Raw genomic sequence first — 27,778 nt, 5'->3', positions numbered from 1 at the left:
GTCATTTGCACATTTTATAAGCATGACATCTCTCCTTTCATCCAAGTGATCAATAAAATGCGAAGCAGCACAGATCTAAGCACACATTCCCAGGACGCCCCACTGGAGGTTTCCTCCCAAGTAAACACAGAACCATTAACCGCTGCTCTTTGGGTCCAGCTCAACAGCCTGCTCCGAGTCCACCTAATCATATTCCCATACAGCCCACAGACAAGAATATTGTGATGCTGTTCACTGTTAATGCTTTGCTAACCCTAAGTAAACTCTAGAGGGAGGCAACATTCCGTATAACGGAAGGAGCACAGTCTGAAGAGTCAGATCCCAACTTAACTGCCCTGTGTGACCTTTGTGAGTCACCTGACTTCCCTCAGCCTCAGTCTCCTTATCTGTAAAATGGAGGAACTGGGCCAGACAGCCTCTCGAATCTCTTCCCACTCTGGCTCCACAATCTACCTGTAGCATCCCTGGGATCGACCAGTCTAGCACACCTTGGAGAAAAATAAATAAGATGCATGTGGCATGGCTTTGACTTTTTGTGATTTCCACTTTCGTTTCTAGATGTTCATTAACTGTCCCTCTGAGTAATACATTTCAGAATTTGGCCAGACGTCAAAGTCAAGCTCACTAGACTCTAGCTGGACAACTGTTCTTTCCTTTTGAGAATTGGGAAAACATTTGCTTTCCTCCCCAAATATACAATTACTATTGGTATCCTGTTCTCCATGGTGTTCAGAGACCACTGGCATGAGCTCAGCAGTCACGTCTGCCAGATCTTAATAAAAATAAAGAAAATTTCATTGATATCTTTTGTTGTGACACCACAGTGTGACACAACATGCCTCCAGTTTACCTTATACAGTGTACCTTACAGTATGCATTCCCAGCATACCTCCCCAGCAGCAAACCATCCTTTACAATGAAGAAAAGTAGTCAAGCAAGACCAGTAGGCTCAGTGACCATACTGGTAGTCCACCACTTCTTGACTGAAAGGAAGAAGTCCTATTTTATCAACTGTTGTCCAGCAGCAAGATTGATAGAGTTCATCAGAATTTGGATCCCTTTGGTGATGATTTAGTTCACACTGTTGCCATGATGGTGCATATAGTTCCTTGGTTCTGCTAACTTCACTCTCTGTGTCAATTCATACAGGTCTTCTCATGTCTCTCTCAATTCCTCATATTTATTTTCTTGTGGAACAGTAATATTCCATTTCATTCATGTACCAGTTTGTTCATCCATTCCCCATTCATTGGGTACTCACTTTTCTTTCCCTTTTTTGATACCACAAAAAAGGCTGCTATGGATTCATGGGAGCCTCTCTTCCTGTCTTTGACTTCCTTGGGACATATGCCCTATAGTGGAATCACATCTGCCAGTCTGTTGTGTACCCAAGGGAAAAGTTCATAAGAGCCAAGTGATTTCAATTCATAAAAGGCACATATGTGCTCCTTACTTATCTTGGGTGTCAACTCACTGTTGGCCATTTTCGTTCTGCCCTTTTCAGTCCAAATTTTCCACTTTTCCTTGGCAGAGAAGACAGAAACAGAACACAAGTTGACCAATTCTACCTTCTCTCCACCATCCAGCGTCCATCATCCCATCGACCACAAGCAGTGCAGTGATTCTGCCCTCTTCTCTGTTCTTCTTTTCTTCAGTGTAGCTTAGAACCACAAAAGCCTTTGTGCTAACCATAGCTATCTTCCCCAGCCTCTGCTCATGCCATACTTGAACACTCTTGTCACTATTCCTACAAGGCCATGGAACATGTGTTTGTACTCACCTTCCGTTCTCTGTCCACATCTTTTTCAGATCTGGCTTGGGTGGTGGGGTCCCTGTACATGCACAGTAGTATCTTTAGACAACTCCCAGCTTTCCCTCTCACTGAAATTAGTGTTCATCATGGCTTCAGAATTTCATTCTTAAACTTCCCATCCCTTTCCAGACTGACTTCCCCTGTAGAATTTTAGTTTATCAGCACTTAGCCATCTGTTCTCTGAATTTTTCAAAATCTGCCCTCTTAGAATCTATCCGGAGTGAATGTGCAAGTCCCATGCATCTGTCCTCTATCACAAATCTTAAGGGAGAATCATCACTTCCTCCCAAGGGCCCCATCGTTCTCACTTTAGTAACCAGTACCTCCTTCTGGGTGGCAGATCCAGAATACAACTTGCTCTGCCTTTGGAGAAGTGAAATTACTGGGTCACAAACTCTAGCTTCCTCATCTCAAATGCAGAGGTAATAATACTTCCTCTTCTTACTCACAGGGTTGTAGTGGAGAAAAACACTTTTTAAATCTTTACATGGCCCTATAAATATGAGTTGTTATCATCATTGTAATTGGTATTTCCCCATTTTACAGATTGAATAAATAGAAGCTCTGCAAATTAAGTGACTTTACCAAATGTCACGCAGTGGTGGAATAAAAACTAGAACCTTAGGTATCCTTCCTGCCCCGTAGTGCAGTGCTCCTTCCACTCCTTGGAAACAGGTGGACTTTGAAGCAAAGTTCCTGGAAAGGGAGATGAAAGTATTTCTAGGGGTTTCTTAAGAGAAGCCTCGGGCCAGGGCCATTCAGTGAGTGAGGTCAGAGAATGTTAGAAAGGCTCTTAGAGGTCATCTCAGCCAGCCGGCCACTTAGGACCAGACTCCCTTTTATAGTTTCCCTGACACTGGTTTGGAGACAGTTTTCTAGGTTACTTGACTTACCAGATTTCTGCCTTTTTTGCATCTGGTTTTGCAGACATTACGAAATCCGCAGAAATGAGGATATCGTGAACTTCTTCAATGATTTCAGCGACCACCTGGCCGAGGAGGCCCTGTGGGAACTCTCTCTCAAAATCAAACCCCGGAATATAACACGGCGAAAAACAGATCGAGAAGAGAAAACCTAGGAGGAGGAGCAGTGAGCGAAGTTATCGCTCAAGAGACACACAGAAGGCAGCTATGAGACTGGAATAGACATTTGGGCCTGTTACTGGACAACTCACCCCAGCGGCGAAAAATGATTCTCCTCCCACCCCACCCCCATTCCCTCCACCCCCCTGGGTCTTCAAATGCCCGATTTTCGGAGCCAAATAGCTTGTGCTTGGGCTCCCTGCCCAGTTGGACAGCAGCTCCCAAGCACCAAGGCCAGCCCCTCCAGCCAGTGCAGGAAATTCTTCTCCACGGCCACTTCCATTTTTCCCGGATGCAGCCAAGACTTTACTCCATACCTGGAGGTAGGGGACACAGAAGAACTCAGTGACTCTGGCAGATCCTGTCCAGGCTTTGTGACTGGTTTGTGACCTGGTGTTTTCCTTTTTGGATGGTTGACTGCTTGTCTTCAAGCCCTGTTTAACACTGTGAAGATGCAGTCATCCCAGGCCCAGGCAGTGGAATGAGGGAGGAGCCCCTGTCCAAGCCCTCCCCCACCTTACATATCTTTGACTTTCCTGAAAGGACAGAAGGAGGGGCTAAGAAGCCTAAACACCCTTGGCATTAAGGACCGGGCCCCCATATGAGGAAAAGTTGTGTAGGTTAGGGAGGACCTAGTCTCTTTGTGGAGGTTGTTTTGGGGATGTGTGCACAGGCTGAGGATAGAATTGAAGAGATACTTTCCCAAATAGCCAGAGTTTACTTAGTCGCCGAAAGGGGGCTTCCATCGGGCTGGGGACACTGGTATGCGTTGCCAAGGTGTCATCTCCTGCCTGCTTCCAGACTCGGCTCTCTAAAAGCAGAGGGTGTCAGACACCTCTCTCTTGTCCCTGCAGATGGTCCCACACCTTCAAAAAGCTGTTGTGGTCTGGGTTTCCCAGGAGCTGGGACTCCTTAGTGACAGTACCAGTCCTGGCTTCCTGAGGTATGGAGTGCAGGGGCAAATGTCGGTGTCAGAAAGGATGGATGCCAGGATGAGAAGGTCCAAGAAGTTCTGGTCTAAACCACAAGGCCTTGGAGTGGCTCCGACTCGGATCAGATAGAAGGGAAGCAGCCTATTTGATCAGACAGACAGATGGGTCCTTCTCCAGGGACAGAAAGGGAAACTACCCCACCCCCAACACCCCCTTAATGCTTTATCATCTTCCCACACTTAAAAGGCGCCTCTTCAGTTATTGATTCCTGTGAAGCTTCTTTTCGAAGCCCTGCACAGTCAGGGAGAGGGGCTTGGAGCAAGGCAGGGCTTTACCATTAGAGAAAGAAGTTTGGGTTCAGCTTCAGTTCCTGGAGGCTCATTTTCTGGAGTGAGGGAAGACTGTCTCGACTTGCAGAGTGTGCCTGGAGAAGGAAAGATAGGTATGAAGGACGTTTCTCCTGTTCTGTTTCTTTCTCCTCCCAATCTGCTGCCAGCCAGCCCGGTACCTTCCGTCTCTGGAGGACTGTGAGCCCGCTCGATCCCGAGTTCTGTCCCGATCTGCTTAGTGCGTGCCTTAAACTTCACCTTCCATCCCCTCTCCGCCTCTTCTCTTGCCATCACCTTCCTTCTAGGATGCTCCAAGGCCTCTTGGGAAGACTTCACCTCCACTAGCCCTTCCTGCCAGGTTTATGTTGCACATCAAATCCATTTTTGTCTTTCTTTAGGAAGAGTTCTGTTTCTCAACAAGATTCACTTTAGGTGACCCCCTCCCCCTATTTAAGCCATCTAACAGAGGAAGAAGGCATGGCTGTTGGAAATAGGCATGGTTCTCCACCTGGTCATTTAACACATCTGGGTTCTCATGATCTTTGGGGCATTTCTTTGAATCCACATCAGCACTCCTTCCATGCTGCTTATGGAGAACACAATTGGCCACATAGATTGACAATCCAGCAGATCTTGAGGAAGGAGAGATGTAAACTTATTTGGGGAGAATTTTAGACTTGCTATTTGGGGTGAGGGGATGGAAACCCTCTTGCTTAGGCAGAACCGAGGGCTTCCCAGCAAAGGGAGAGAATCTTCCAGCAATAGATTCCTGGCTCCTGCTGTTGATCATCTGGGACATTTTTACAAGCAGACATCCCACGCCAGGAGGCTTTGGGATGGATGAAACCGTGACCTCAGTGGGGGCAGGGGTGGGAGTGTGGTGGACACAGGGGGCTTCATGCAATGTCCCCCCTCCCCAGTGGGACAGTCGAGTGGCCCTCTGGGGTTTTCACTGCTTGCAGCCCCAGTTTTAATGTTAATGGAACAAAAAAAATCAACATCTGTTGATTATTTAAACAGATGTGGGAGCTTTGTTTTTTTAGAGACCACCAGGACATTTCATTTTGCCGTCCATTGTGGGCCTTTTGGCATCTTTTATTAAGAAGTCATTTTTTTTCTGTAAATAGGAGAGAAAAAAGGAATCTGACATGTTGGGCAGACCTAGAGCCGCAGTTCTGAAAGTCACTTATTATTTAAAGTGTGCATTGTAGTCTAGATGCTCACTAACAGTATTGTTTGTGTGAGGTTTTTTTCCTTTTGTTCTGTTTTCTTTCTCTTTTTCTAAGTTGTCCTTTCATTTCAATCTTTTTCCAGCTTCATTCCCACATCTGCCTCTGGACCCTTGGGTTTGGGGGGAGGGGTTGCCCACTGAATGTTGGAGTGAGTGTGTGTGTGTGTGTGTGTCTGTGTGTCTGTGTGTGTGTACCCGTGAGTGCTTGTGAAACAAATAGGTGCTGGGGGGCCCAGAAGAAGTCCCGAGTTTGGGTCCTGGGAATGTAAGATGACCCCTGGGCTTTAGGACAGGCCTGTAGGAGTCAGTCTCTGACTGCTGACCCTGGCATGTAGTTTCTGAGTTTCTTCCTCAAAAATCAACCCCAAATACTGCCCCTGCCCCGCAGTCAACTCCAGCTACAGATTTGTTCTTGTTGCTGGCCTTAATTGCTCAGCAGTGAGTTAGGGATACCCTTTCCTGACCCTCTCAATCTGTGAGCAGGGACCACTTTATCCGGCCTATTTTCTTTGAACATTCCCCCATGGGGGGAAGGGTGCAGAGATGAAGAGAAAAATGGGTATACATCTTTGCTGTTGTGTCTCTAAGGGAGCTGGCAAAGGTTCCACCCAAGATATGGCCACAGGGTGAATAGTCCCAGCCCTGCATCGCAGGTGCCTCCCTGCCTGCCCTCCCAGCACCTCTCCTGGCCTATGCCATTTGTGGTCTGAGCCCAGTGCCTTGGTGAGCCCAGATGACGCAACTGAGCTGTCATAGATGGAAAGGGATCCATCCTTGTGGTATCCCTGATCTGTGGCCCATTGCATGAGTTCGAAGAGTGAGGTGCAGTATTTTTTAATTTATTGGTGAATATTTGGGCTTTCCTTATACCCCACCATCAGAGTTCCCCTTCCAGCCTCTACCATTCCCCAGCTCAGTGCCACAGACCTGGGACCGCCATACATATTTCATTTCTTACAGGGGAGAGGGGAGGGAAGTGCTGCCTAAAAGGACAGAAGGGATCAGGCTTCATTGCCTTTCCATACAGGAAGGTGGGTCTCTTCTGCCACATATGTGTACTGGGCAGGTGTAGCCCAGGAGCCAGTGGTGAGCCCATGTTTGAGCTAGAAACCACTGATTTCCTCCTGCCTTTTCCTTTCTAAAGCCTGCCCTCCTCAAGGCCCCTTCCCCTCTCCCCATGTTACATTGTACTATATATTCCCTACTAACCCATCCCAATAGTGACATCTCCCTTGCAGACATTTCAAATGTGTAACTTTTATGTTAAAGAAAAATAAATACCGATGAAAGCCCCCGGCCTAACGATCATGTTTACAATGCATGCAGCCGTGTGTGCGAGATTAAAGTGACAATCAAACACACCCCTCAGGCTGGGCTTGCCTCCTGTGTTCTGTGGCTCTCCTCTGTCTTGGGTTGACTTAGTGATGGAAGTGTTGGAGATGCATAAAGAGCCTCCATTTCTGTGCATTTGTGAGGCCTCCTGGTGACAAGGCAGGTGAGAACCGCCCAGGGAAGGGGGAGATTACACTGATTTTTGACCCCCAGAAGTCAACTAGGAGCCATGAGCAGAAGTCACAGGGAGAGATTTCAGCTCCACGTAAGGAAAAACCTCCTCCTACTAAGTAATCCATATTTGGAATGGGCTGCCTGGGAAAGTGAGGAATTCCTTATTAGTGAAGGCTTTGAAGAGAGTGGATCAGCATTTTTCAGTGACATTGTAGGAGGTTCTGAGCCTGAGAATGCTGTGTAAAAACCAGACAGAAGTCATAAAATGTATCTTCCTCTCTCCAAAAGTAAACCATAATACTCTTCACGTCTCTGTCCCTCATTTCCCCCTCTGAACAGGAAGCCCAATAATAGTCATGGGGCAAAGGAAGACCTAATGTAGATAATAGTTGGCTTAAATACATGGATGGAGGCAGCTAGGTGGCTCGATGGATAGAGCACTGGGCCCGGAGTCCGGAAGACCCAAATTCAAATGTGGCCCCAGCCACCAGCTGTATGACCCTAGGCAAGTCACTTAACTTCTGTTTGCTTTAATTCACCAGAGAAGGAGATGGCAAACCCCTCTAGCATCTTTGCCAAGAAAACACCAAACTGGGTCATGAAGAATTAGACTCAACTCAGCAATCGCACAACACCAAAAATGCATGGGTTCCCTTCAAGTACTTCAAGATGGCATCTGTGCTTTTCTCACGATGAGCACATTCATAGACCACCTGCTGTATGCAAAGACCTGTGTTGTGAGAGATGGTCATAGGCATTAGAAGACACAGAGCCCTCCCATCCACAAAGAGGTTACTGTGTAATAGAGGAAGTACAGCACGTCTGTGATGTAGGGACACGGTGCCAAAGGAGACAAATGGACAGGATAGAGAAAACTAATTTGATAAGATGTCTATGCTAATGAGTAACTTTGAAGAGCCAGAGAGTGCCAGGCTGATCTGGCCCAGCCTGTGGAGAGGTCTTCAGTACATTTGTCATCATTTTTCCTATTGTCATATGATCCTGCAGAGCTATTTTGATGGTCTTCAGATGGGATGGAAACTGAGCGTGCTTAGTTCTTTTTTAAACAAAAGGGGGAATGATGTAGGCCAGGGCTATCCAAAATGCTGTGCAATTTGTGGGGCCTGCCTACAAGCACAGAAATTTACATAAATGCTTTAGTAAACAAAGCCGAGCTACCCCAGAGCTCTCACTGAAATGGCAAATCAAAATATATTGTCTATTGTTTCAATAAAAACCTAAGGTTGGACAGCCCTGATGTAGGCAATACTATTAGCTGTCTTGGAATATCTTTATTTTGAGATTTGCTTTTCCATACATCCCATGATGTATTGGGCAGAAAAAGGAAGACCTAGATTCAAGAGGGGTAACTTCTCAATGCTCTTTGCAGAGAAGGTGCTGGCCTGCATTAGTAGAAGGACAGATGAGAAAGTAAACCTGGAGAGGTTAAGTGACTTTCCCACAGCTAATAGGTGTCTATGGCAGGATTTGAATCCTGGACGCCAAGTCCAGCTCTCTCTACGTTAGGCCATGCTACCCCACCTCTGGAGTTTACAAAGGGGGAGCTCACTGTGGGCTAGAGTGGTCACGGACCTCCTTTGAGAAGAAAGACGGGGCAAAATGAATGGGGTGGCATAAAGTTGTGCATGGCCCCATTGAGAGCAGTAAAACTGATTGGAGGAGAGGTCTCATGGAGGAGGTAATAGTAGCAGGGTCAGGTGGGGCTTGCAACAGCAGGCCAGATTGCTTGGATTTTATCCTGTAGGCCAGTGGGTACCCAAGGGGTGTGTGATCAGAGGATGGAATGATGGGTCACAGCCAGGCCTCTCCAAGGTAACCAGTCATCATAGTTTGTTCCCCAGTACTGACCTAACTGTCTTGTTTCATCACCTTCTAAGCCAAAAGTTTATCCCTCAGGGCATCTAACCTAGACTTGGGTACCCACTGATGCCTTTGGGAAATACACCACTACCCACATACTTACCAAGGGGGAAGAAAAGGGATTACTTGATAAGCGCAGGTGATCACGAATAGTTTGGAGACAACCAGCTTCCTGGTTGTCCCCCCACTGACCCTCATATCTGCATAGCAAAGGGTGAGGATGAGGCAGGGGTGACCAGACAAGGCCACAGAGACCTCTTCCCTTCTCTGAATCCTTGAGAGGAATGGGTAGAGAACTGAGCTTGCAGTTAGGAAAAAATGAATTCAAAGCCTACCTCAAGCTAAGGGTCAGAAGGGAGGAACATTTTGGGGAGCAGATGGAATTGGCAGCACCAAGACAAGCATGGATCCGAGCATGAAGCACCAGCCTACATCTTCTCTCATTGCTTCCAAAAGGCTGGAGTCCACTAAGGGAATGATCCCTGTTAAGACAAACAAGGAATGCCTGAGCCCTGACCTCTCTGTGATGTGGCTGGATTATTTCAGGGCTGAGAACATTGAAAATTTCCTCTGGAAATAACCATAATCTGTCAGCCCTGTTCTTATCCCAGGATACTGAGATGGGGACCATTCTCTATGTGTGTCTGTCGAGATAGAAGGAGCTGGGGATGTTTAACCTGGAGAAAGCAAAATGAGGACCAGTAAGAGAGTTGTCATAGAATCTTAAGAACCAGAGTTGGAAGGGTCCTTAAAGATCATCCTTAGAGATCATTTTATAGATAATGAAACTGAGACTAGAAAGGAAATTTAAATGTCTTGTCCATGATCACTTAGCTTCTGAGTGTTAGGACTAGGATCCAAACCCATGTCTCCTGACTCAGGTATTACTTGAGATAAAGACCCAAAGTAAAGTTGTAGGGAAGGAGAGAAAGAGGAGGCAGAGTTTGGAAAAGGGTTAGTGCTGGAAGAGCCCCAAAGGTCAATCCCCCTCCTTGATAAAACTAGAGTGTTTGGAGTGACCTGTCCACGCCAAAAAAAGGAGTGAGGAATCAGAATCCTACCAATTCCACTTACCTATCTTGAAGGAAGAGAAAGAAGGAAAGGAAGAAAGAAAAAGAAAAGCATTTCTCAAGCACCATGTGCCAGGCACTGTGCTAAATATTTTTAGAGAGTGCTTTGGGTATAGGAAATCTGGAAATAAAATTTTATCTTTCTGAGGCACCTGGTATAATGAAAAAGCACACTGAATCCTGGACAAGATAACCTATGTCCTAAGTCTGTATTTGTACTCTGCTACTTCTCTTTGTGGCCTTAGGAAAAACATTTCTCTTTTCTGAGCCTCAGTTCCTTCACCTATAAAACTGGGGTGGGGGGAGAGATAGGGCAGGCTGAAGTAGACGATCTCTAATTCCATATTTCTCACCAACTCTCTACCCCCCAAATAATGATTTCCTCTCTTCTCCATTGTGTGGAATAGGCCATGTACCAGGGAGGAGCTCAGCTTGGTTCTCCCTCTAATGATATCCATGAAACTCCACACACGCAGCCATCATCACCCCTTTCCCCTCCCCCAGTAGATACTGTATGCTCCTGGTAACCCTTTTGACCAGAAACATGGGTGGGATTCTCAACCAGGTATTTGTACTCCTCTCTGCCCTGTTTTCTGTTGGTCCTTGGAGGAAGGACTGGGGCCTGAGGAACACTCATACCTAAGCCCTCTAGAGGTAAGAAGAGTTGAGGTCAGGGAACCCAGGTAGGTCAAGTTCTTGGGGAAAGGAAGGAGGAAGGCCACTTCTCAAGCCTGCTGCCCCCAAACACTGAGGCTCTGCTGTTCTTTTGTGGTCACTGATGAGGTCACACCTGCTTGTTTGCTGAGATGGGTGCAAGCTGACCTATGCTCACGTAGCAAGGCCTCACATGTAGCATGGAGGGTGTAATTGTGTGGTTCTAAGGGAAGCAGAAGAGACATCTCTAGCTTCTTCTCCCCCTACCCTTCTCCAGAGGAAACTTTATTCACTGACCAGAGAGGAAGCTGGAGGGCAGGGGGCAGAACCCACCACTCTGCTGTCCCCAAAGAGTGGAGTTACCAGGGGATGGGTTTCAGATTCAATCTAACTTCTTATTGCTGTTCATTGGTGGGGGGAAGAAGGACCCCAAGACTTACTCTTGCCCCCTCTGGGCTTCTGAGATGAAGAGGGGAATGGGGCAGGAAGAACTCAGCACCCACCAACTTCTTTTAGGCAGGGAAGGGAGGAAGGAATTAGGGGCTCTTTGCCCAGTAAGGCAGACATAACAAGTCATGGCTGGCTGTGGACAGTCTGAAATGTGGAGCTGGGTCAAAAAAGGTTTGGAATCTGGATGGAAAGGCCAGGATCCCCTGGTTCCTGGAGTGTCTGGAAAACAGAAAGTCACCCACTTCTAGAGAGAAGGGAGCACTCCTTGAAGAAAAGAAGAGGGCTGCCCACACCTCTTCTGAGTAACCAACAAGTTACTCAGACAAGCAGGTCCAATGAGAATGGATTACTTGTTTGGCAGTCCCAAAGCCTTCTTGGGGGAATTCATTGCCCCCAGTTGCTTGCTTCCTCTTGGCCTGGGAAAATTTGCCCTCAGGACTTCTCCTTTCAGACCACTTCTAAGCAAATACAACACCCACATGCCTCTGCCTCAAGTCAGCCATTCCTAGTTCTGGGGAGGAGGAGAGTGACTATACAGATTCATCCCCACTCACTGCCCTCCCCCAAACTAGGTCCATTCTGCCAGTTCTTAGACTGCCTTCTGAGCAAGGGAAAGTGAAAAGGAAGTCCAAAAGAGGAGGAGATTTTTGTTCCACCAGGTTGCTGTTGTAGGCAAAGGTGAGGGAGCGGTCGCCTTTGCAAGGAATCCATCCTCAGGAGTCCCGGACAGCTAATTGTCTGGGAGGCAGCCCCAGTCACTGGGAACTGCTCTATAATGATTTATTAAGCACTTAACTGTATGCCAGACACCGTGCTGGGTGATGGAGATCTCTGCCCTCGAGGAGCTTGTAGTCTGACAGGGAAACAATGTGCACAAACATGTAAGAGTGTATTTTGTACACCGGTCTTCACACCAACCCTGGGAGGTTGCAGGAAGCAGGAGATGGAGGGACATGTTCACTTAGGAGCTGTGTGTCCTCTTAGCCAGGCGCCAATTGCCATTGTGAAATGCCCCCCCACCATGGGGCATCTAAACAAAGACCTATGCCCTATAATCTAATCAGATTGCTTGGCAAGCTCATAAGGAACACTTCTTAGACTCACTCAAGACTCAAAATCTATCTCCTTCCACTCATCGCTCCTGGTTCTGATCTCTGAGGTCGAGAAGAATGAAACAAAAGCTTCCATTTGACCTTCAAATACTTGAATTCAACCGTCTTATCCCACCTCAACCTCTTCTCCAGGTTGAACATCCATAGGCATCCATTTTTCTTATGGTATGGAGTCTCTAGACCGGTCCTCTCACCATCCAGGTTGCCCTTCTCTGAATACACTCTGGTGTGCTAATGTCTTGCCTAACATGGCACCTGGGACTGAATTGAATCCAGCCCTCCAGATGTGGTCAGACCAGAACGGCTTCTGGTACAACTATCACTCTCCTGAGATGCTGACTGCTACATCCTCCCTGGGCGATTGTCATCAAGTCGTGTAACCTCCCTATATCTTGGCTGCCTCGTCTTACAGATGAGGAGGTTGGGCTAATCGATCACTGGTATTCCTTCCAATAGGAGAGTGAAACTGATGTGTCCCTCTCCCACTGGACTGGGGAGACAGAGTATTTAATCAGGAGTCAACAAGCACTCCCAAGGGACACGTGAATGGCGACAGCCATTTTCTGGGTAATGCTGTCTGTTTAATTTATCCTTTGATAAGCTTACCTTGCTTTTTATTTTAAGTAAATGCCCTTGGGCTTTCCTGTCATGTACAGTGGGTAGAATACTGAGCTTAGAGTTAGAAAGATGAGTTCAAATCCTTCCTTACACACTAATTAAATTGTGACTCGGTTTCCTCTTCTTTAAAATGCGGATAATTGCACCTGCTGCATCGAGTCGGTGTGGGGAGCTAAATGAGAGGACGTGTGTAAAGTACTTTGCAAACCTTACAGTGATCTATAAATTCTGACTATTATATTACCATGTCACATGCTGAATTCTGGCTCATTGTGAGAAGATTCAGGAGGGGCTCAGTAACCAGGTTTTTGAATTGATGAGGAACTCAAATAACTTAGGAATGTTCCAGTTGAGATGTGCAACATTTACAATATACAAACATACATTCACACAACTCCCAATCAGAAACTACATACCACACTCATCACCTTTACTGGGCACCCCACACGTTAGACCAAAGCCCTTAATTTCCTACCATAAAACCTGAGTCCTTTACAGCAAAAACTCTATAGCTTCCTTCAGGGCAAGGCTGTCCAACCTTAGGTTTTTATTGAAACGATAGACAATATATTTTGATTTGCCATTTTAGTGAGAGCTCTGTGGTAGCTCAGCTTCCTTTACTAAAGTATTTATGTAAATTTCTATGCTTGTAGGCAGCCGCATTTTGTACAGCCCTGCTTCAGGGTATAGAATGGGGTCAGAAAAATTGGCAGAAGTAAAGCTGTGGGGATGAATGAGCACAGATTTATTTCCTTTGATCACAATGACCCACAAGGTCAGAACCTACTCCTATCCCTGCCCCTCCCACTGGAAAATCAAAGACTCTCTTCCTCAAATCTGGGAAACTTTGGGCCCTAGAACTAGTAGGATCTCCCCTGTCCTTGGCCCAGAGCCCCCCAAATCAGTGTTTCTTCCTATTGTCTCTGGCCTAGAGCCGGGATATTCACAGAGGGAAAAAGCTCACGGAATTGGAGTGAAAAGCTATTTTTTTTCTGAATGTGTGTCCTGTCTGCTCCCAACTAGACTGTAAGTTCCTTGAGGGGCAGAGGCTATGCTCCTGGAGCAGCTTGTCTAGATCTCTCCTTATGACGATCCACCGGAAAAGAAAGACATGGTTCAAGAGAGACGAGGGTTGGAATCTGGCCTCTGACACTTACCAGCTATGTAACCATGGGAGAATCACTTAATTTCTCTGAGCCTCACTGGGTTATTTTAAGCATCAAATGAGATCATATATGTAACAGCCACCCCAGATTGGCTTGAGCTGTGAAGCTGCCTGCCTTGTACACAGAGGGAGGTGTGGTTTAGGATTAATTAGGTGTGAGTAATAAAGACAAACTACTCATACCTTGGTTATTTCAGGGTAAGCTGGAGATTCCCTAAGGAAGTTGTTGGGGTCAACCAGGCTTAACTGCAGCTCAGAATGTTTGACCTCAAAGAATCCTCCAACCTCAGCCTCCCAAGCATAAAGGATTATTCGTGGGCCACTACACCCAGTGCAACACCCTCATTTTCAGATGAGGAAACTGAGGTTAGGAAGGAAAAGTGACTTGGCCAGGTTAGTTTCCTTATCTGGGGGTTCCCTATACAAATGAAATCACCTGTCCGGTTCCCATCCTTCGTAGACTTGGAAACTGATTGAAAGTAGGAACTATGTGGTGTTTCATCTTTGTGTCCCCATTGGTGAACAGGTGCTAATACTAATGACCACCACCACCAATAGAGTCTCCTGAGTACTTTCTATCATATCACATCGAATACAAGGTCCTGTTGACTCGCACTAAATTATACTTTGTTTTTTCATCCACAGGGCCTGCCTTAGGAATAGATATGCTAAAATTTGTTGGTGGGTTGATTCAAGTTAATTAAATGGGAAAGAGAAATTAACTTTCATGAGGCCAGAGACCTAATCTTAATTTTCTCCAGATCTAGCTAACACCAGGCTTCGAAAGCATGTGTCATGTGTCCCTAATACCACCAGGTGGCAACAGAGACTCACACTTTCCTAAGGAGCTTTTCCCACCTCTCCACCTGGTGGCAGAATGTGTATATGACACCCACCGGGAACCGTTTAGTCATGGAGGAGACATAGTGGGGTTCTAGACCAGGGCTTCTTTACCCTGTTTGCAAAGAGGATGGGACCCCTCTGGGAGTCTGATGAAGCCTATGGTGCCCCTCCACAGAACAGCATTTTTAAATGTATGAGACAAAATACAAAGGAAATCTATCATATTGAAAGTTACCAAAACATATTTTTTTCAGTATCACAGACCCCCAGTTAAGAACCCCTCCGTTAGACTATAAGCTCCCCGAGGACTGTCAGCTGAATGGACGGAATACTGGACTTGCAGTCAGGAAGACCTCATTTCAAATCCTGCCTCAGATACTTCCTGGCTAAATGACCCTGGGCAAGTCACTGCTATCTGACTCAGTTTTCTCATCTGTAACATGGGGATAAGAATAGAACCTACCTCCCAGGGTTGTTTCGAGGCTCAAATGAGATAATTATAGAGTGCTTTGTGAACTTGAAAATGCTCTATAAGCATTAGCTGTGATTACTACCTCTTCCCTCATATAGGTTCCCCACAGGGAACCTGCAACCTCAACCTTGAGGACCTAGAGGGCCACGTGAGTTCCCAAGGCCGCAGATTCCCCACCCCTGACTGGCACTTAAATAGCCTTTTAGAGTTTGCAAAAAAATTTACAAAGATTATCTCATTTGAGCCTCACAGGCACCCTGTGAAGGGGGTGGGGAGGCTCTTATTACTCACATCTTACGGCTGAGGAAACCAAGGCAGACGGAGGTTAAGTGAGTCGAACAACAGGGACTCAGAAGTGACTGCTGGATCCAGAAGGGCAGTACCTTTGGACAAATACTGCTCACCTCGGTGGTGTTAACCTCCAATAGAAGCAGGGGCCATTAGTCTATACATAAGGATCGCTGTGGGTCACATTGTGACTTAGTTTTAAAAGGTAATATTGTCCGTATTTTATTGTATTTTAATATTTTTTTGGTTAAATATTTCCCAGTTACATTTTAATGGTTTGAACCGCACCCAGGAGTGTTACTGGTGGCATGCAGCCCATACACCTCCTACTTGACGCCTCTAGCTTACTAAATCTGGAGGATGATGCCCAAAGCAGAGAGATTTGGAGACCCAATGCACGGGGGCACACACACACACGCACACACACACACACACACAGAGTGTTTTGTTCAGGATTTTCATTTATTGTCTAAACATTCTCACCTGGTTTCAGGAAGTTAAGGTTTGAGAGAGTCACTGTGAAACCTGTGGCTTTGGGTCAGATGGTCAAAGGGGAGAGAGGAGGAAGAAAACAAAGCCTTGGGATACAGGTGAGCTCATCTCTCCAATGCATCTGGGGAAATAAGAAATACTGATTGACTCTGCCCCGGGCTCTCCTTGGAGATAGGGATGAAGGAATTGCGGAGGAATTATTATCTTTTCCTGACAGCCTCCCGGACTTTGGAAAGTCCTTGGGGGAATGGTTAGTCCTCTGGTGCCTGGTAGATGCTGGGTTTACTAATAAGAACACTAGCGTGCTGCAGGACCAGTGCAGAGACATCATAGGATGTGAGGCTGGAAGGGACCTTGGAGAGGTTATCTAGGCCAACTCCTTATTTTACAGAGAAGGAAACTAAGGCCCAGAAAAGGGAAACAAGCAGTCCAAGGACTCTCTCTTCCCCCCACCCTCCTCCCCTCCTCTCATCTCTTTCTTCTTCTTCCTGTCTCTGTCTCTCTCTGTCTTCTCTCTCTCTCTCTCTCTCTCTCTCTCTCTCTCACACACACACACACACACACACACACACACACACACACACACATTTTGAGAGCTGGGAAAACCAATAGAAAAGCAGAGATTGGCCCTGGGTGGGGAGTTCCACCACAGCTCATGAAGGACCCGTGCTAACGCCCCCAATATCTCAGATGGAGTCCTGGGCCAGAGGATAATGCACAGTGGTGCCACAGTGAGTTCCAGTAGAAGGGCTGGCCTCCCCATAGCAGAGTCCCAGGGGCAGAGTAGCCGCAGGTGGGCAGCTGAGGAGCAGCACTGTAGACCCTGCTCTCTCCCTGGAGGGCAGGCAGGAGAGGAGGGAAGAGTCCACGGAAGGAGAGCAGCTTGGATATGGTGGGCACTTTCCTCTTCTATGTCCTGGGCAGCAGCCGGGGCAGCATCAGCAGCCAGGTGCCGCCCTGGGCATCAGGAGGAGATGGTCCCTCAGGGAATGTAGAGGGCCACTATGACGTAGATGACCCAGCTGGTAGACACGAAGACCCCAAAGAGCAAACTGAAGAGCACCAAGGAGCGGGCCTTCTTGGAGGCCTGTTCTGCCTGGGCCAGGTCTCCCCGACTCAGAGCCGCCCTGGTCTGGGGCAGAGGGACAAATAAGGCCAGAAGTGAATAGGGCGATTGTTCCAAGAACACCAAGTTTCCCTCCCTCCCCTCACTGGCCCCCAGCCCTGGGGAGCCACGGCATTGGGGTTAGCGACTTCCAGGAGAGAGCAGTCCTAGACTATAAAGTTTAAAAGGGGCCGGAGAAGGTGAACTCCTGGCACAATCCGGCTCCCAGTACCCTCCCTCTGCAGCCCCGGCCCAGCATCGCCCTAGCTGTGGCCTGGCCTACCTCGTGAGAGTAGACGATGGCGATCACCCCAGTGATCAAGCAGCAAAAGAGGGTCACCAACACAGACTCCACCATGTAATCCTTAGGCAGGGGCCTCCGGTCCATGGCAGCCGACATATTGTTCATGGGGCTGTTATACTGCAAGGGAGGATAGAAACTGAGGAGGGGGGTTCAGAGAGTGAAAGGGGCCCTAAAGAAGGGAGACACCAGGACCAAGTCATAGAATCACTGCTCTGTACAGCTCCAGAGGTAACTGCATCCCCAGCCTCAGTGCAGGGCAAGTATTATGATGCCCATTGTAAAGACGGGGCAAATTGAGGCCAAGATTAAATGAGGAGGACCAAACTCCAGGCCCCCTGAGGGCTCTAACATACCACCCAGTATCCTCCCCATCCAACCAACATGGTAACCCCATCCAACATGGTAACAGAGAAAAAACAATGAATTTTTAGATCAAACGAGATAATGTGTTTTTAAAAAGCACTGAACCCTGACTAGAACATAGTAGGCCCTGCATAAATGCTTACTCTCTTCCTTTCCCTTCCCTTCCCTCAGAGCCAGGAGAGCAGGATTCCAGTGCCTGACCCTGGCACTGACTGTCTGTGACCTTGGGTAAGTCCCTTCTCTATGCCTTATTTTTTCTCATCTGTAAAATGAGGGGATTGGCCTCCCCTTCTAAGGCAGCACCCACTAAGCCCAATGACAGGAAGGCCGGGCCATAGTGGAGTGTGTCCAGGGGCTCAGTCTCTTGGGTTGTCTGCCCACCCTGAAAAATGGTTCATAGACTAAAGCCCCCCCTAACCACCACCCCAAGTGGGGAGCTGTGGGAAAAGGTGCCACCCTCAAACTAATCCCTCTACTTGGGAGGGAGAGGACTGGTCATCTAAGTTGCCTCCCCATCTGGGACCCCGAGGGGGCTGGAAAGGAGAGATGAGGATAGAGATGATGCCACCGTGCCACCTACGATGGTATAGGGGAAAGCTCCAGAAGACAGGTTTGGTGATGGGTAGAGTGATGAGGATGAAGACGCTGGAGGGTAGAGGGGTGTTGGAGAGGGTCCTGATGAATACAGAGGTGTGGCTGATGGCGCTGGTGGGAAGAGAGGCTGTGGTGAAGGCCCTGGCTGGTACAGAATAGGCATTTGCCCAGAGAAGCCAGCCTGGAATGGAGGGTAGAGCACATGGACAGCCTTGGGATCCGGCGGGGTGTAGGGTGGGGGCTCTCCCACGAAGCCGATGCCCGCTGCACACTTAGGCATCTGCCCATTCTCAGCAGGGTTGGGCTGTGGAGGACTCAGGTAGGATGAGGCTGTGCCATCATTCCAGGATGCCAGGTTGGGCAGTGGCGGTGGGTCTGCTGCAGCCGTCTCTCTGCCCTCCCCATTAGCCCCGGGGGCACTGCCCTCCTCAGCTGGTTCTCCTGCAGCATCCGAAGCATTCCCTGTGTCTGAAAGCTCATGGCTGGGGTGTGTTTCTGAGGAAGGAATGGTGGTGCTGCTGCTGCTGCTGCTGCTGCCTCTGGCTTCTGGACCTTTAAAGGAAGGACAGTCACGTGAGACCCACATCACATATCTGAACCTGCTTATAAGTTCCTCTGCCCCAACTCTGTAGAACAGAACTTAGAAAGAAAGGTCCAGGGACTCGGAGAAGCTGCTGTTGTACTCTGTCTCCTTTCCCCCACATCTGCTGCTTGGATACCTACAGAATCAGAGAGCAGGATGCCAGAGCTGGAAGGGAACCTAGAACCTAGAGCACCAATAGATGCCAGCCTTTCTTCATTCTATAGATGAGGAAACTGGAGCCTGAGAGAGTGGAATAACCACCCCCCCACCCAGGTCACATAGGCAGTAAGCCACAGGGCTGGGATCTGAACACAGATCTGGCAGCCGACCCCCAACTCTCACCATGACAATATGCCTATTCATTAGTGGCCGAGCTGCCAGAGTCACCTTCCCAAAGCAAAGGGCCGCCTGTTTCTTTATCCTGTCTATGACTTGTTTCTACATAGGTTTTTGTTTCCATTATATTTTTGATGCTATTTGATTTTAGTTATATTTTTATGTTATATATTTCTTTGTATCCCTGGCACTTAGCACAGTGCCTGGCACTTGGTGCTTTAAAAAATACTTGTCGATTGTGGCTGGTGGTTCTTCCTTTTCCTTCCCACCCCACCCCCCCATTCTATATATTCCAATAGCTCTCTGTTCTCTCCAGGATCAGATAGAAAATCGTCTGTTTGGCATTCAAGGCCCTTCATAAGCTGATCCCTGCCCCCACTTTGCAGTCAGCTTACACTGTGCACCCCAAGGTGTCCTGAGATCCAGCCTCCTGGCTGTTCCTCCACACCCTGACTCCTGGCCTCCTCTCTGGCCATCCCCCAGCCTGCACTGCTCTTCCTCTTCATCTCCTCCTCCTGGCTGCCCTGGCCTCCTTCAAGTCACAGCTAAAACCCCACCCTAGGAGAAGCCTTTCCAATCTCCCTTAATGTTAATTAAAGCTCTTGTTGACTATTTACAATTTATCCTGTACACAGCTTATTTCTATAATAGCTGTTTCAATGTGTCCCACTCCCAGCCCCCCAACCGGGCCTTAGGCTGTGGGCTCCTAAAGAGGAGGGATTATTCTTTACCTCCCTTGGTGTCCCCTGTGCCTAGCCCAGCGCCTGGCACCAATAAGCCGAGACTAAGCAGGCCTCACAGTGTGGCATATGATGTGGCAAGTGCTTATTAAGTGCTTACAGATGGATTAATAAAGGTTTGTTGATGATTCACTGACCTCAGCAGGGCACTTCCTTTGACGCTCTCTGGTTTCTGTGGTGGGGGGCCCAGCTCCACTCCCAGCTCTCCCATCCCATCACCACGGGGTTCAGCACACCTGGGCCAGGTGTCTCCCCCTTCCACGCTAGCTGCCTCACTCTACCCCAAACCCCAGTTATCATAACATAAACCACAGCTTCTCCCCCTGGCCTCACCCAGGCAAATACCAGGCCTGATCAGGTGCAGATAAGGTTAGGGAAAGTAAATAAATGTCCAAGCACGGGCTGATAGGGGATATCTTTGGAAAGCTTTTGGGGCCTCAGGTTTCTCCCAAGAGAGCCCCAGACTCACCTGATCTTACGTCAGGGGCCAACAAGGCTCTGAGGCTCAGGCTGGGGCCGGCCCTCTAAGAAAACATCAGTGTCCAGTGGAGACATTCAGATCATGATTTGGACCCCGCTCCAAGGTGGGGGAGGGGGGCTGAGTTACCAGAGGCTCCTGCCAAGGGGATCCCAAGGGGAGGCGACTAAAGGCCTTTGGGGGATGCAGATGGGAAGGTGAAAAGAATCTGGGCTTCTTCACCCCCCACCCCCAGCCCACCCCCCATGGCTGGCTCTCAGCAAGCTTCCATTTCCAGATCAAGGCCGCTGACAAGGCTGGGCTTCTCTCACCAGCAAAGTGAGCCTTGCTCTCCAGAGGCCCCGGGCCCCTCTGGAGCAGAGACAGCCAGTGGGGGTGGGAAGGAAAGGGCCACCAGGCTTTGTGTAATTCCTCTCCCTCCCCAGTTTTCTCTTTCTCCAGCACTTCCCTTGTCCCCATCCTCTTCCTCCTCTTTCCCCTCCCTATCTGGCCTCTCCATTTCTCTGCCTGTCCCTCTCTCAGGCTTTGCTTTTCATATTTCTTCCATTCTGTGAAGTGCCTACTGTGTGCAGTGTACTCTGTGAGGTTCTAAGAGTGTATAAAGATGATGGGGTCTCCATGCCCGGCTTCTCTTCTCTAGGCATGGACTGGGCACAGTGACTGGGAGGGGGAGGAGGAGGGACCAGCTATGGCCACTTGCTGGATTCTACTCTGTCCTGTGACCCATGCATGTCTTCACCTTTTCCATAGAGCCTGAGTGGGGGGCATCTTGCTTTCTTTGTCTCTGTTCACCCTGCACCCCCTATCTCTGACCCCATGGGAGAAAAAGGGCCCTTTCTCATAATGGGAATTAAGTTGCTAGAGTAACCACTAATTTAGTCCTGGGCTGGACGGTCTATTACCACAGGACTCAGCCCATCTCTCCCCACCCCCTCTCACCAATATAACTGTTCTTCTCTCTGCCATTAACCCCTGGCACTAGTTGATCTCACACTGAAACCCTAAGACCTCTCTGGCCTTAGAGGCTGTGCAAAGCTTGCTGGGCTTGGGATGAAAAGAACTGGGTTCAAATCCTGTCTTGGACACATATCAGCACAGTGAGGACCTCAGCTTGAAGTCTCTGATTGTATGACATTTCCTGGAGATCCCAAGATGCACCAGTCCTAATTCTTCTCTCCTTTCCTCCCCCTACCCTATGGCCCCGGTAAATACTCTTCCTTCTCTGTGCAAATAGATGACTACTTGTTGGTTGTTGAATGATTGACTGATGGCAAACAATCGGACCCACCTGGGGTCCTTGGAATCCGATTTGATGAAGGTGACTCCCCTCCTCACCTTAGAAGTGGTCAAATGAAGACTTGTCCATAAGTCCCTCTGGAATCACAAGCTGCTTCCCTTCTTCTCCTCCTTCTGCTCTTCCTCCTCCCTCACTCCCTTCTCCTCCTCCTCCTTCTGCTCTTCCTCCTCTTCCTTCTCCCCTCTCCACTCTCTCCTCCTCCTCCTCTCTCTTTCCTCTTCTTCTTCCTTTCTGACAGTGCTCTGGTTCTGAGTTTCCTAGAAGCCCAGCATCTGCTGGCCCATTTCTGTGGGCTGTAGACAGGGGACAGAGAGAACCCAGGAGGGAGCAGGGGGTGAGCATGGCACCTGGGTGAGAGCTGCTGTCTACTCTGCAGGACCCCCCCAGACCCCCTGGGGAGGGCCTCTTCTCTCTCTGGGGGTGGGGGCTCTCTTACCTGGCTCCATGGAGAACAGTCTTCTTGGGCTGGGCAGGGGGCTGGGCTGCCCAGACCACAGGTGCTCCTTGTGTCCGCTCCCTGCCCCGTGCCCAGAGCCTGCAGCCTGCTCCTGCTCAGTCCTCTGAGCAGTGACTGTCCCGCCCTGGGGCTCCTCTTTCCTTGCTGGGCTCCAGTTTCCTGTTGTCCCACTTGACTCCGTTAATGATTGATAGGCTCGTTTGCGGCCGGCTGTGTCAACAGGGAGCTCTCATTCCTGGGCCCCTCTGTACCAGTTTTTTCCGTGCCCAAGGACCCCACTCTGCGGGATGGCAGTGCCTGGCAAAGCTGATGGGCCCTGCCTGATGGGAACCGGCTGGGAGACTGACACCTCCTTCCTCTGGGGCCCAGGGCAAGGGAGGCAATGCTTCTAACCTTTGATCTGCAAACAGCCCTAGCAGCCAAATCATACTCAATAGACATTCTGGAGGGTCCCAAGGTGACAGATTATCACGGTGCCACTTCCCGGCTGGTGGAGCCCAAGGAAGGGCAAGTCCCTTCTGAGGTCTCAATCACTCCTTTACACGGGCCTTCTGGGAAGCTGGGGAAGAACTCAGAGGGAGGATCAGCAGCTCATTTGGGCTCATGAAAAAGGACAATTAGGCTTGCCACTTAAATGCTAGATACACAGTTGGTGCTCAATAGTTGTTGGAGCTCAGTCAACATTAGGTATATATTTGGTGCTTCCTAAATGCTTACTGAAATGAACTGATTTTAAAAATAGTATTTTAAAAACTATGTCCAAAAACTATATTAAAAATTATTTTAAAAATAGTATTCAGTGTTACATCAAAGAATGGAGAGGACAGAGATAAAGCTAGAGAGAAGCAGGGAGGGATAAGAGAAGAAAGGTTAGGGGCGTCTTTCTCTGGACCCCTCTGAGCTTCAGTTTTGTAATTTGTAAAATGAGGGTAATGATAATGATTATTCCTACAGGGCTGTAGTAAGGAAAGTGCTTCTTAAAGCATTATAGAAACAAGAATAGAACTTTAGGTATAATCTCTGAAACCGAGGCCCTTTCCAAGCAATCCTGGAGCCTGCAAGGCTCTAGGGAAGCCTTGGACCTTAGGACCTTCCTTCATTCTCTACCCAGGGCTGGGAAACTGTATTCAGTCACAGGGTCGCACTTGAGGACCTAGAGGGCCACAGTCTGCAGGCTCCGCACACCTGCTTTACACCTGTCCCCATTCTATGCAGCTTGGTAGCTGCTCTTTTGGGAGTGCCGTCAGAATAGAGAGGTTCAGGGCTTAGAGGCAGAAGGACCTTAGAGGCCATCTGAGCAGACCCACTTCCTTTTACAGATGAGGGAACTGAGCCAAGGGAGGTTGCCCAAGGTCACGCAGGTAGTTAACCTCAAAGGTGAGATTCGAACCCAGGGCCTTGGATTCTGGAAACAGTGTTCGTCCCACTGCACAAAGCTAGATTCATATTGTGAAAGGCCTCAAGAAGTAGGCCAAGAATTTCACAATAGCTTTTGTGATATTTTCTACAGATGTGTCATTCCATTCATTTTGGGTGAATTCTTTTCATCCCAATCAGCAGTTTCTGTACTTGGCTGTCGGCTCTCTCTTTAGTCTCGACCCCTTGGGCTTGGGCTAATTCACCATGTGGTTTGTGTGGGAAGGTTATTTTAAGAGATCTCTATCAATTCTCTGTCACATCTCAGCAGAGTAAGAGCATTCCTGTTTGCCTTCTGTATTGTGGGGGTATGGGTCACTAGTCAAAGGGTCTGGAACAGATCTTAGGAGGATCAGCAGAATTCTCCTGACTAAGATGTTCAGAGGAGAGGCTAAGGGCAGTGAATAGAGGGCTGGGCCTGCAGTCAGGAAGACTCATCTTCCTGAGTTCAAATCCAGCCTCAGACACTTCCTAGCTTTATGACCCTTGGGCAAGTCACTTAACCCTGTTTGCCTCAGTTTCTCCATCTGTAAAATGAGCTGGAGAAGGAAAGAGCAAACCACTCTAGTCTCTTTGTCAAGAAAACCCCCAAAGGGGTCACAAAGAGTCAGACACAACTGAAAATGACTGAACAACAACTCTGATGTTCATGAGTCCCAAAGCAGGAGGGAATGGGGATGGCAGAAAAGACAGTGAGGGGCAGTAGACAGAGCACTGGTTTAGGAGTCAGGGACTCTGAATTCAAATCTTGCACTTGACAGTCACTATCTATATAGCATTGGACAAGTGACTAGGCCTCGGTTTCTTTATCTGTAAAATGATGGGGTTGGACTTGATGGCCTCTGGGGTTCCTTCCAGCCTTAAAATTATACTCTCAGGACAATGAAGGACCAGAATAAGAAAAAAAAAATCCTCTGCTGGCTGTAGAGCATTTTAGACCTCCATTGGCAAGAACAGAGAGTAGAAAAGGCCATCTCTTAATTATAATAGTATCCACTCCGGATACCTACCACAAAGCTTTGCATATGGTGAAAGCTAAATGATGCACGGGTCTGAGCGAGTCATCATTTGATCAAAAGTCTTCCTGGCTCCCTATTGCTTAGAAGGTAAAATAGCAACTCATCAGCTTGGCAAGTTAACGAAGTCCTCCCCACTATGTCTCTCTGATGAGGAATGCGTAACCCTCACCCTTTTTCCCAAATGAATTGGGGGGGGTCTACTTCTTGAGGGAGAAACAATGAGAAACCCATTATCTCAAGTACCACTTAAAGCCACTTTAGGGGGCAAGGGGATTCCAGAAGGCCAGTAAATGAAGTACCCAAACTAACTGGGGCCCCTCCGACCAGGGCTGGACAATGGAATGATGACTAGATTTTATGTGAAATTCTGAACTTTTGTCCCAGATTACCTCATCTCTCCACTCTCTTGCCTAAGTGTCCCTGATTACCTCATCTCCCCCACCCATGGCAGATTTTCCTCTATAAGAATCCCTAGCTTCTTCTGGCTAGTGGGTGCCTCTCTGAACTGAAGGCATCTCCCTTAAGTGGGTGGGTGCCTCCCTTAAGAAGCTGTCTCCCTGAATTGGCCATTTCTCTTGGGGAGCCCTCTCCCTTAAACTGGGGCTTAAACTGGAGCTGCAACATTCTGAAGTGGTGGAGGAACCTGCTTGGGGTGTTGTGTTACCTGGAATAAATGCCTTTACTTGATTTGGAGACAGCCTGAGTGAATTCTTTTGATATGACCTTGTGCCCCAACATTTTGAGATGCCCCAAACCTCAACATTTCCAGCCTTATTTCACATTATTCCTTTTCAAAGACTCAAGTTCCAGCCAAATTGGACTAGTCACCGTCCAGAGATCTTATTGTACCCCCTCTGACCTTTGGTGCATTCATTCACTCAGGCTATTTCTCCTTTACCTCTCAGCCTGGTGAAATCCTTTCTTCCTTCAAGGCTGGCTCAGGTGCCATCTTTTCCTGAAAAGTCTCCTTAATCTCCCCAGTCAAAAGTGATCCCATAAAATAAAATAAGCCTGACTTTGATACTTGCTATCTGTGTGGTCTTGGGCAAGTGGGTGACACAACAGATAGAATACCGGACTTGGAATTAGGAAGAAGTGAGTTCACATTCTGCCTCAAGACACTCCTTGGTTGTGTGATCCTGGACTGGTCAGTTAACCTCCCTGTGCCTTAGCTTCCTCGTCTGTAAAGTGGGGGTCATGACAGCAACCACGTCACAGGCTTGTGTGAGGATCGAATGAGTTAACATATAGTAAATAGTTTACAAGCCTTAATGTGCCCTAAAATGCTAAATATCATCTTTACTCCCTCACTCTGGCTCCAGTTTTTTCATCTGTAAAGTGAGGTGGATGAACAAGATGATCTTTACGGTCTCTTCCAGTTCTAGGTTGCATGAACCACACCCTTTTCCTAAAGTATTTTGTCTATTTTTGACATTTCTCCTAGTACTTTCTTAAAGGACATTCGCTGATTTCAAGTGAAGCCTTGAAACTGCCTCTCTCCTTTGCCCCAATTACATTTTATCTTGTATGCTACCTTTCCCCGCCCCCCCCCCCTTTTTTTTGTTTAAGGTCTGTGATTTAATTGGTCACTCTGCCTTGCAGAGAGTATTATTGGTGTTGAGCCTAACCAGTAACAAACACCGGGTGAGGCATAAAACAAGGCACTGTATGCCTGCCAAAAGTAGCCACCATCCAGTGAAGACTTCGGATCAAGGCAGGATTCCCAGAGAGGATGGTGTCCTCCAGGTGCCTCTGGGTGAATGACATTGTACTGATTGAATCAAACCCCAAGACACTTGAGAGCTTCCTGGAAGAGCTACCCACAATCACTCAAAGGAGTCTGGCCTTTTCATCCACACAGGAAACACCAAATGGATGAAGAATATCTAATGCAGGGATTTCAAGTAGTATCTGAACAGATACCCAGCGGAGCATGTCCAACAGTCTTATACTCATGATGAAGCTGGACAATGAGCTAGGCTTAGGGCTGGAGGGGAGGAGGAAAGCAGGCTGAATGGCTTTTGGGAAAGCCTGCTTATTGACCCCAAGCTTCCCAAACAGCAAGCTCCTGTCTCTTTAATATAAACTCTTACTGTGTGGAAGCACTTTTACCACTATTAGCACTGCTACAACTATAGTTACTGTTGTTCAGCTGTATTTGACTCTTCATGACCCCATTGGGGGTTTTCTTGGAGTGATTCGACATTTCCTTCTCCAGCTCATTTTACAGATAAGGAAACTGAGGCAAACAAGGTTAAGTGACTTGCCCAGGGTCACCCAACTAGGAAGTATCTGAGGCTGGATTTGAACTCGTCTTCCTGACTCCAGGCTCAGCACTCTATCTACTGCCACAGCCTCTTCCTCCTCCCTCCCCCTTCCCCGACACCTACTAAACAAAGACTTCTACATAGTTGGTGGCACATTGATAGGACATTGAGCCTGGAGTCAGCAAAACCTGAGTTCGAGTCCAGATTGAGATGGGTATTAGTTGTGTGACCCCGAGCAAGTCACATTACCTCTGTCTGCCTCAGTTTCCTTGTTTGTAAAATGAGGTCAATTAGTGATAAAGGGGGCACCTCCCTCTCAGGGTTGTTAGGAGGCTCGAATTAGAGAACATTTGTAAAGAGTGCTTAGCCCAGTGTCGGCACAAAGTAAGTTCTATATAAATGTTTATTCCATCTCTCCACTACTAAGAATTTATGCAGCACAAAGCACTGTACAAATATCATCTTTTATTATCCCCATTTTGCAAATGAGAAAACAGACCAAAAGAGATTAAGCGACCTTCTCAGGGTCTGAGGCTGCATTTGAACTCAGGGTCTACTATGACTCCAAGTCCTATACCCCATCCACTTCTAGTTGCTAACTAGACGTGATGATCACACAGGAGGCAACGGAAGTGTGAAGAGGCTACATCACATAACCAATGCGGATTCGAAGGAGAACAAGAACAAAGCACATTCTCGAAGATAGCCAGCCAGACTGCTCCCTGAGAGCCCTCCCTTCTTGACTGGGGGTAGGGGGAGGGAGGGGAGGGGGAGGGGGAGAGAAATCAAAGAAGGCCTTCTGCACATTGAAGGAGCCAGATAGGTTAAATTTTTTTTTGAAGGCAATCGGGGGTTAAGTGACTTGCCTAGGGTCCCGCAGC

General features: G+C 48.1%; 2 protein-coding genes across 8 annotated transcripts in view; one reads left to right on the top strand and one right to left on the bottom strand.

Moving 5' to 3' along the window:
- Nucleotides 1-6,745, top strand: part of RAPGEF1 (Rap guanine nucleotide exchange factor 1) — a 188,330-nt gene extending 181,585 nt beyond the window's left edge. For all 7 annotated transcript variants that reach the window (XM_036749203.1, XM_036749201.1, XM_036749200.1 and 4 more), the window contains one exon: nucleotides 2,741-6,745. In XM_036749203.1, the coding sequence (XP_036605098.1) occupies nucleotides 2,741-2,891 (151 nt within the window). In that variant the 3' untranslated portion in view covers nucleotides 2,892-6,745. The remainder of the gene's footprint in view (nucleotides 1-2,740) is intronic.
- A 9,746-nt stretch (nucleotides 6,746-16,491) lies between these two features.
- PRRT1B (proline rich transmembrane protein 1B) lies at nucleotides 16,492-22,528 on the bottom strand. Its single transcript, XM_036751412.1, has 4 exons — nucleotides 22,175-22,528; nucleotides 18,291-18,856; nucleotides 17,327-17,464; nucleotides 16,492-17,070 (listed from the first exon to the last, which is right to left on the bottom strand). Exons 1-4 carry the CDS (start codon nucleotides 22,182-22,184, stop codon nucleotides 16,921-16,923), a joined length of 864 nt encoding a protein of 287 aa, XP_036607307.1. The 5' UTR covers nucleotides 22,185-22,528; the 3' UTR covers nucleotides 16,492-16,920.
- Nucleotides 22,529-27,778: the final 5,250 nt, after the last annotated feature.

The sequence above is a fragment of the Trichosurus vulpecula genome, chromosome 3 (assembly GCF_011100635.1).
Source record: "Trichosurus vulpecula isolate mTriVul1 chromosome 3, mTriVul1.pri, whole genome shotgun sequence".
Lineage (NCBI taxonomy): Eukaryota > Metazoa > Chordata > Mammalia > Diprotodontia > Phalangeridae > Trichosurus > Trichosurus vulpecula.
The sequence above is the reverse complement of the archived record's forward strand: the minus strand, read 5'-3'. Positions and strand labels throughout refer to the sequence as shown.

What these genes read in the sequence shown, in the direction of transcription:
- PRRT1B (XM_036751412.1), bottom strand. An exon ending in GAGCTTTCCCCTATACCATC is followed by an intron (nt 17,465 to 18,290) that starts GTAGGTGGCACG and finishes CCTCCCTTGCAG; the next exon opens with TATAACAGCCCCATGAACAA. An exon ending in CCATCGTCTACTCTCACGAG is followed by an intron (nt 17,071 to 17,326) that starts GTAGGCCAGGCC and finishes CCTCTGCCCCAG; the next exon opens with ACCAGGGCGGCTCTGAGTCG.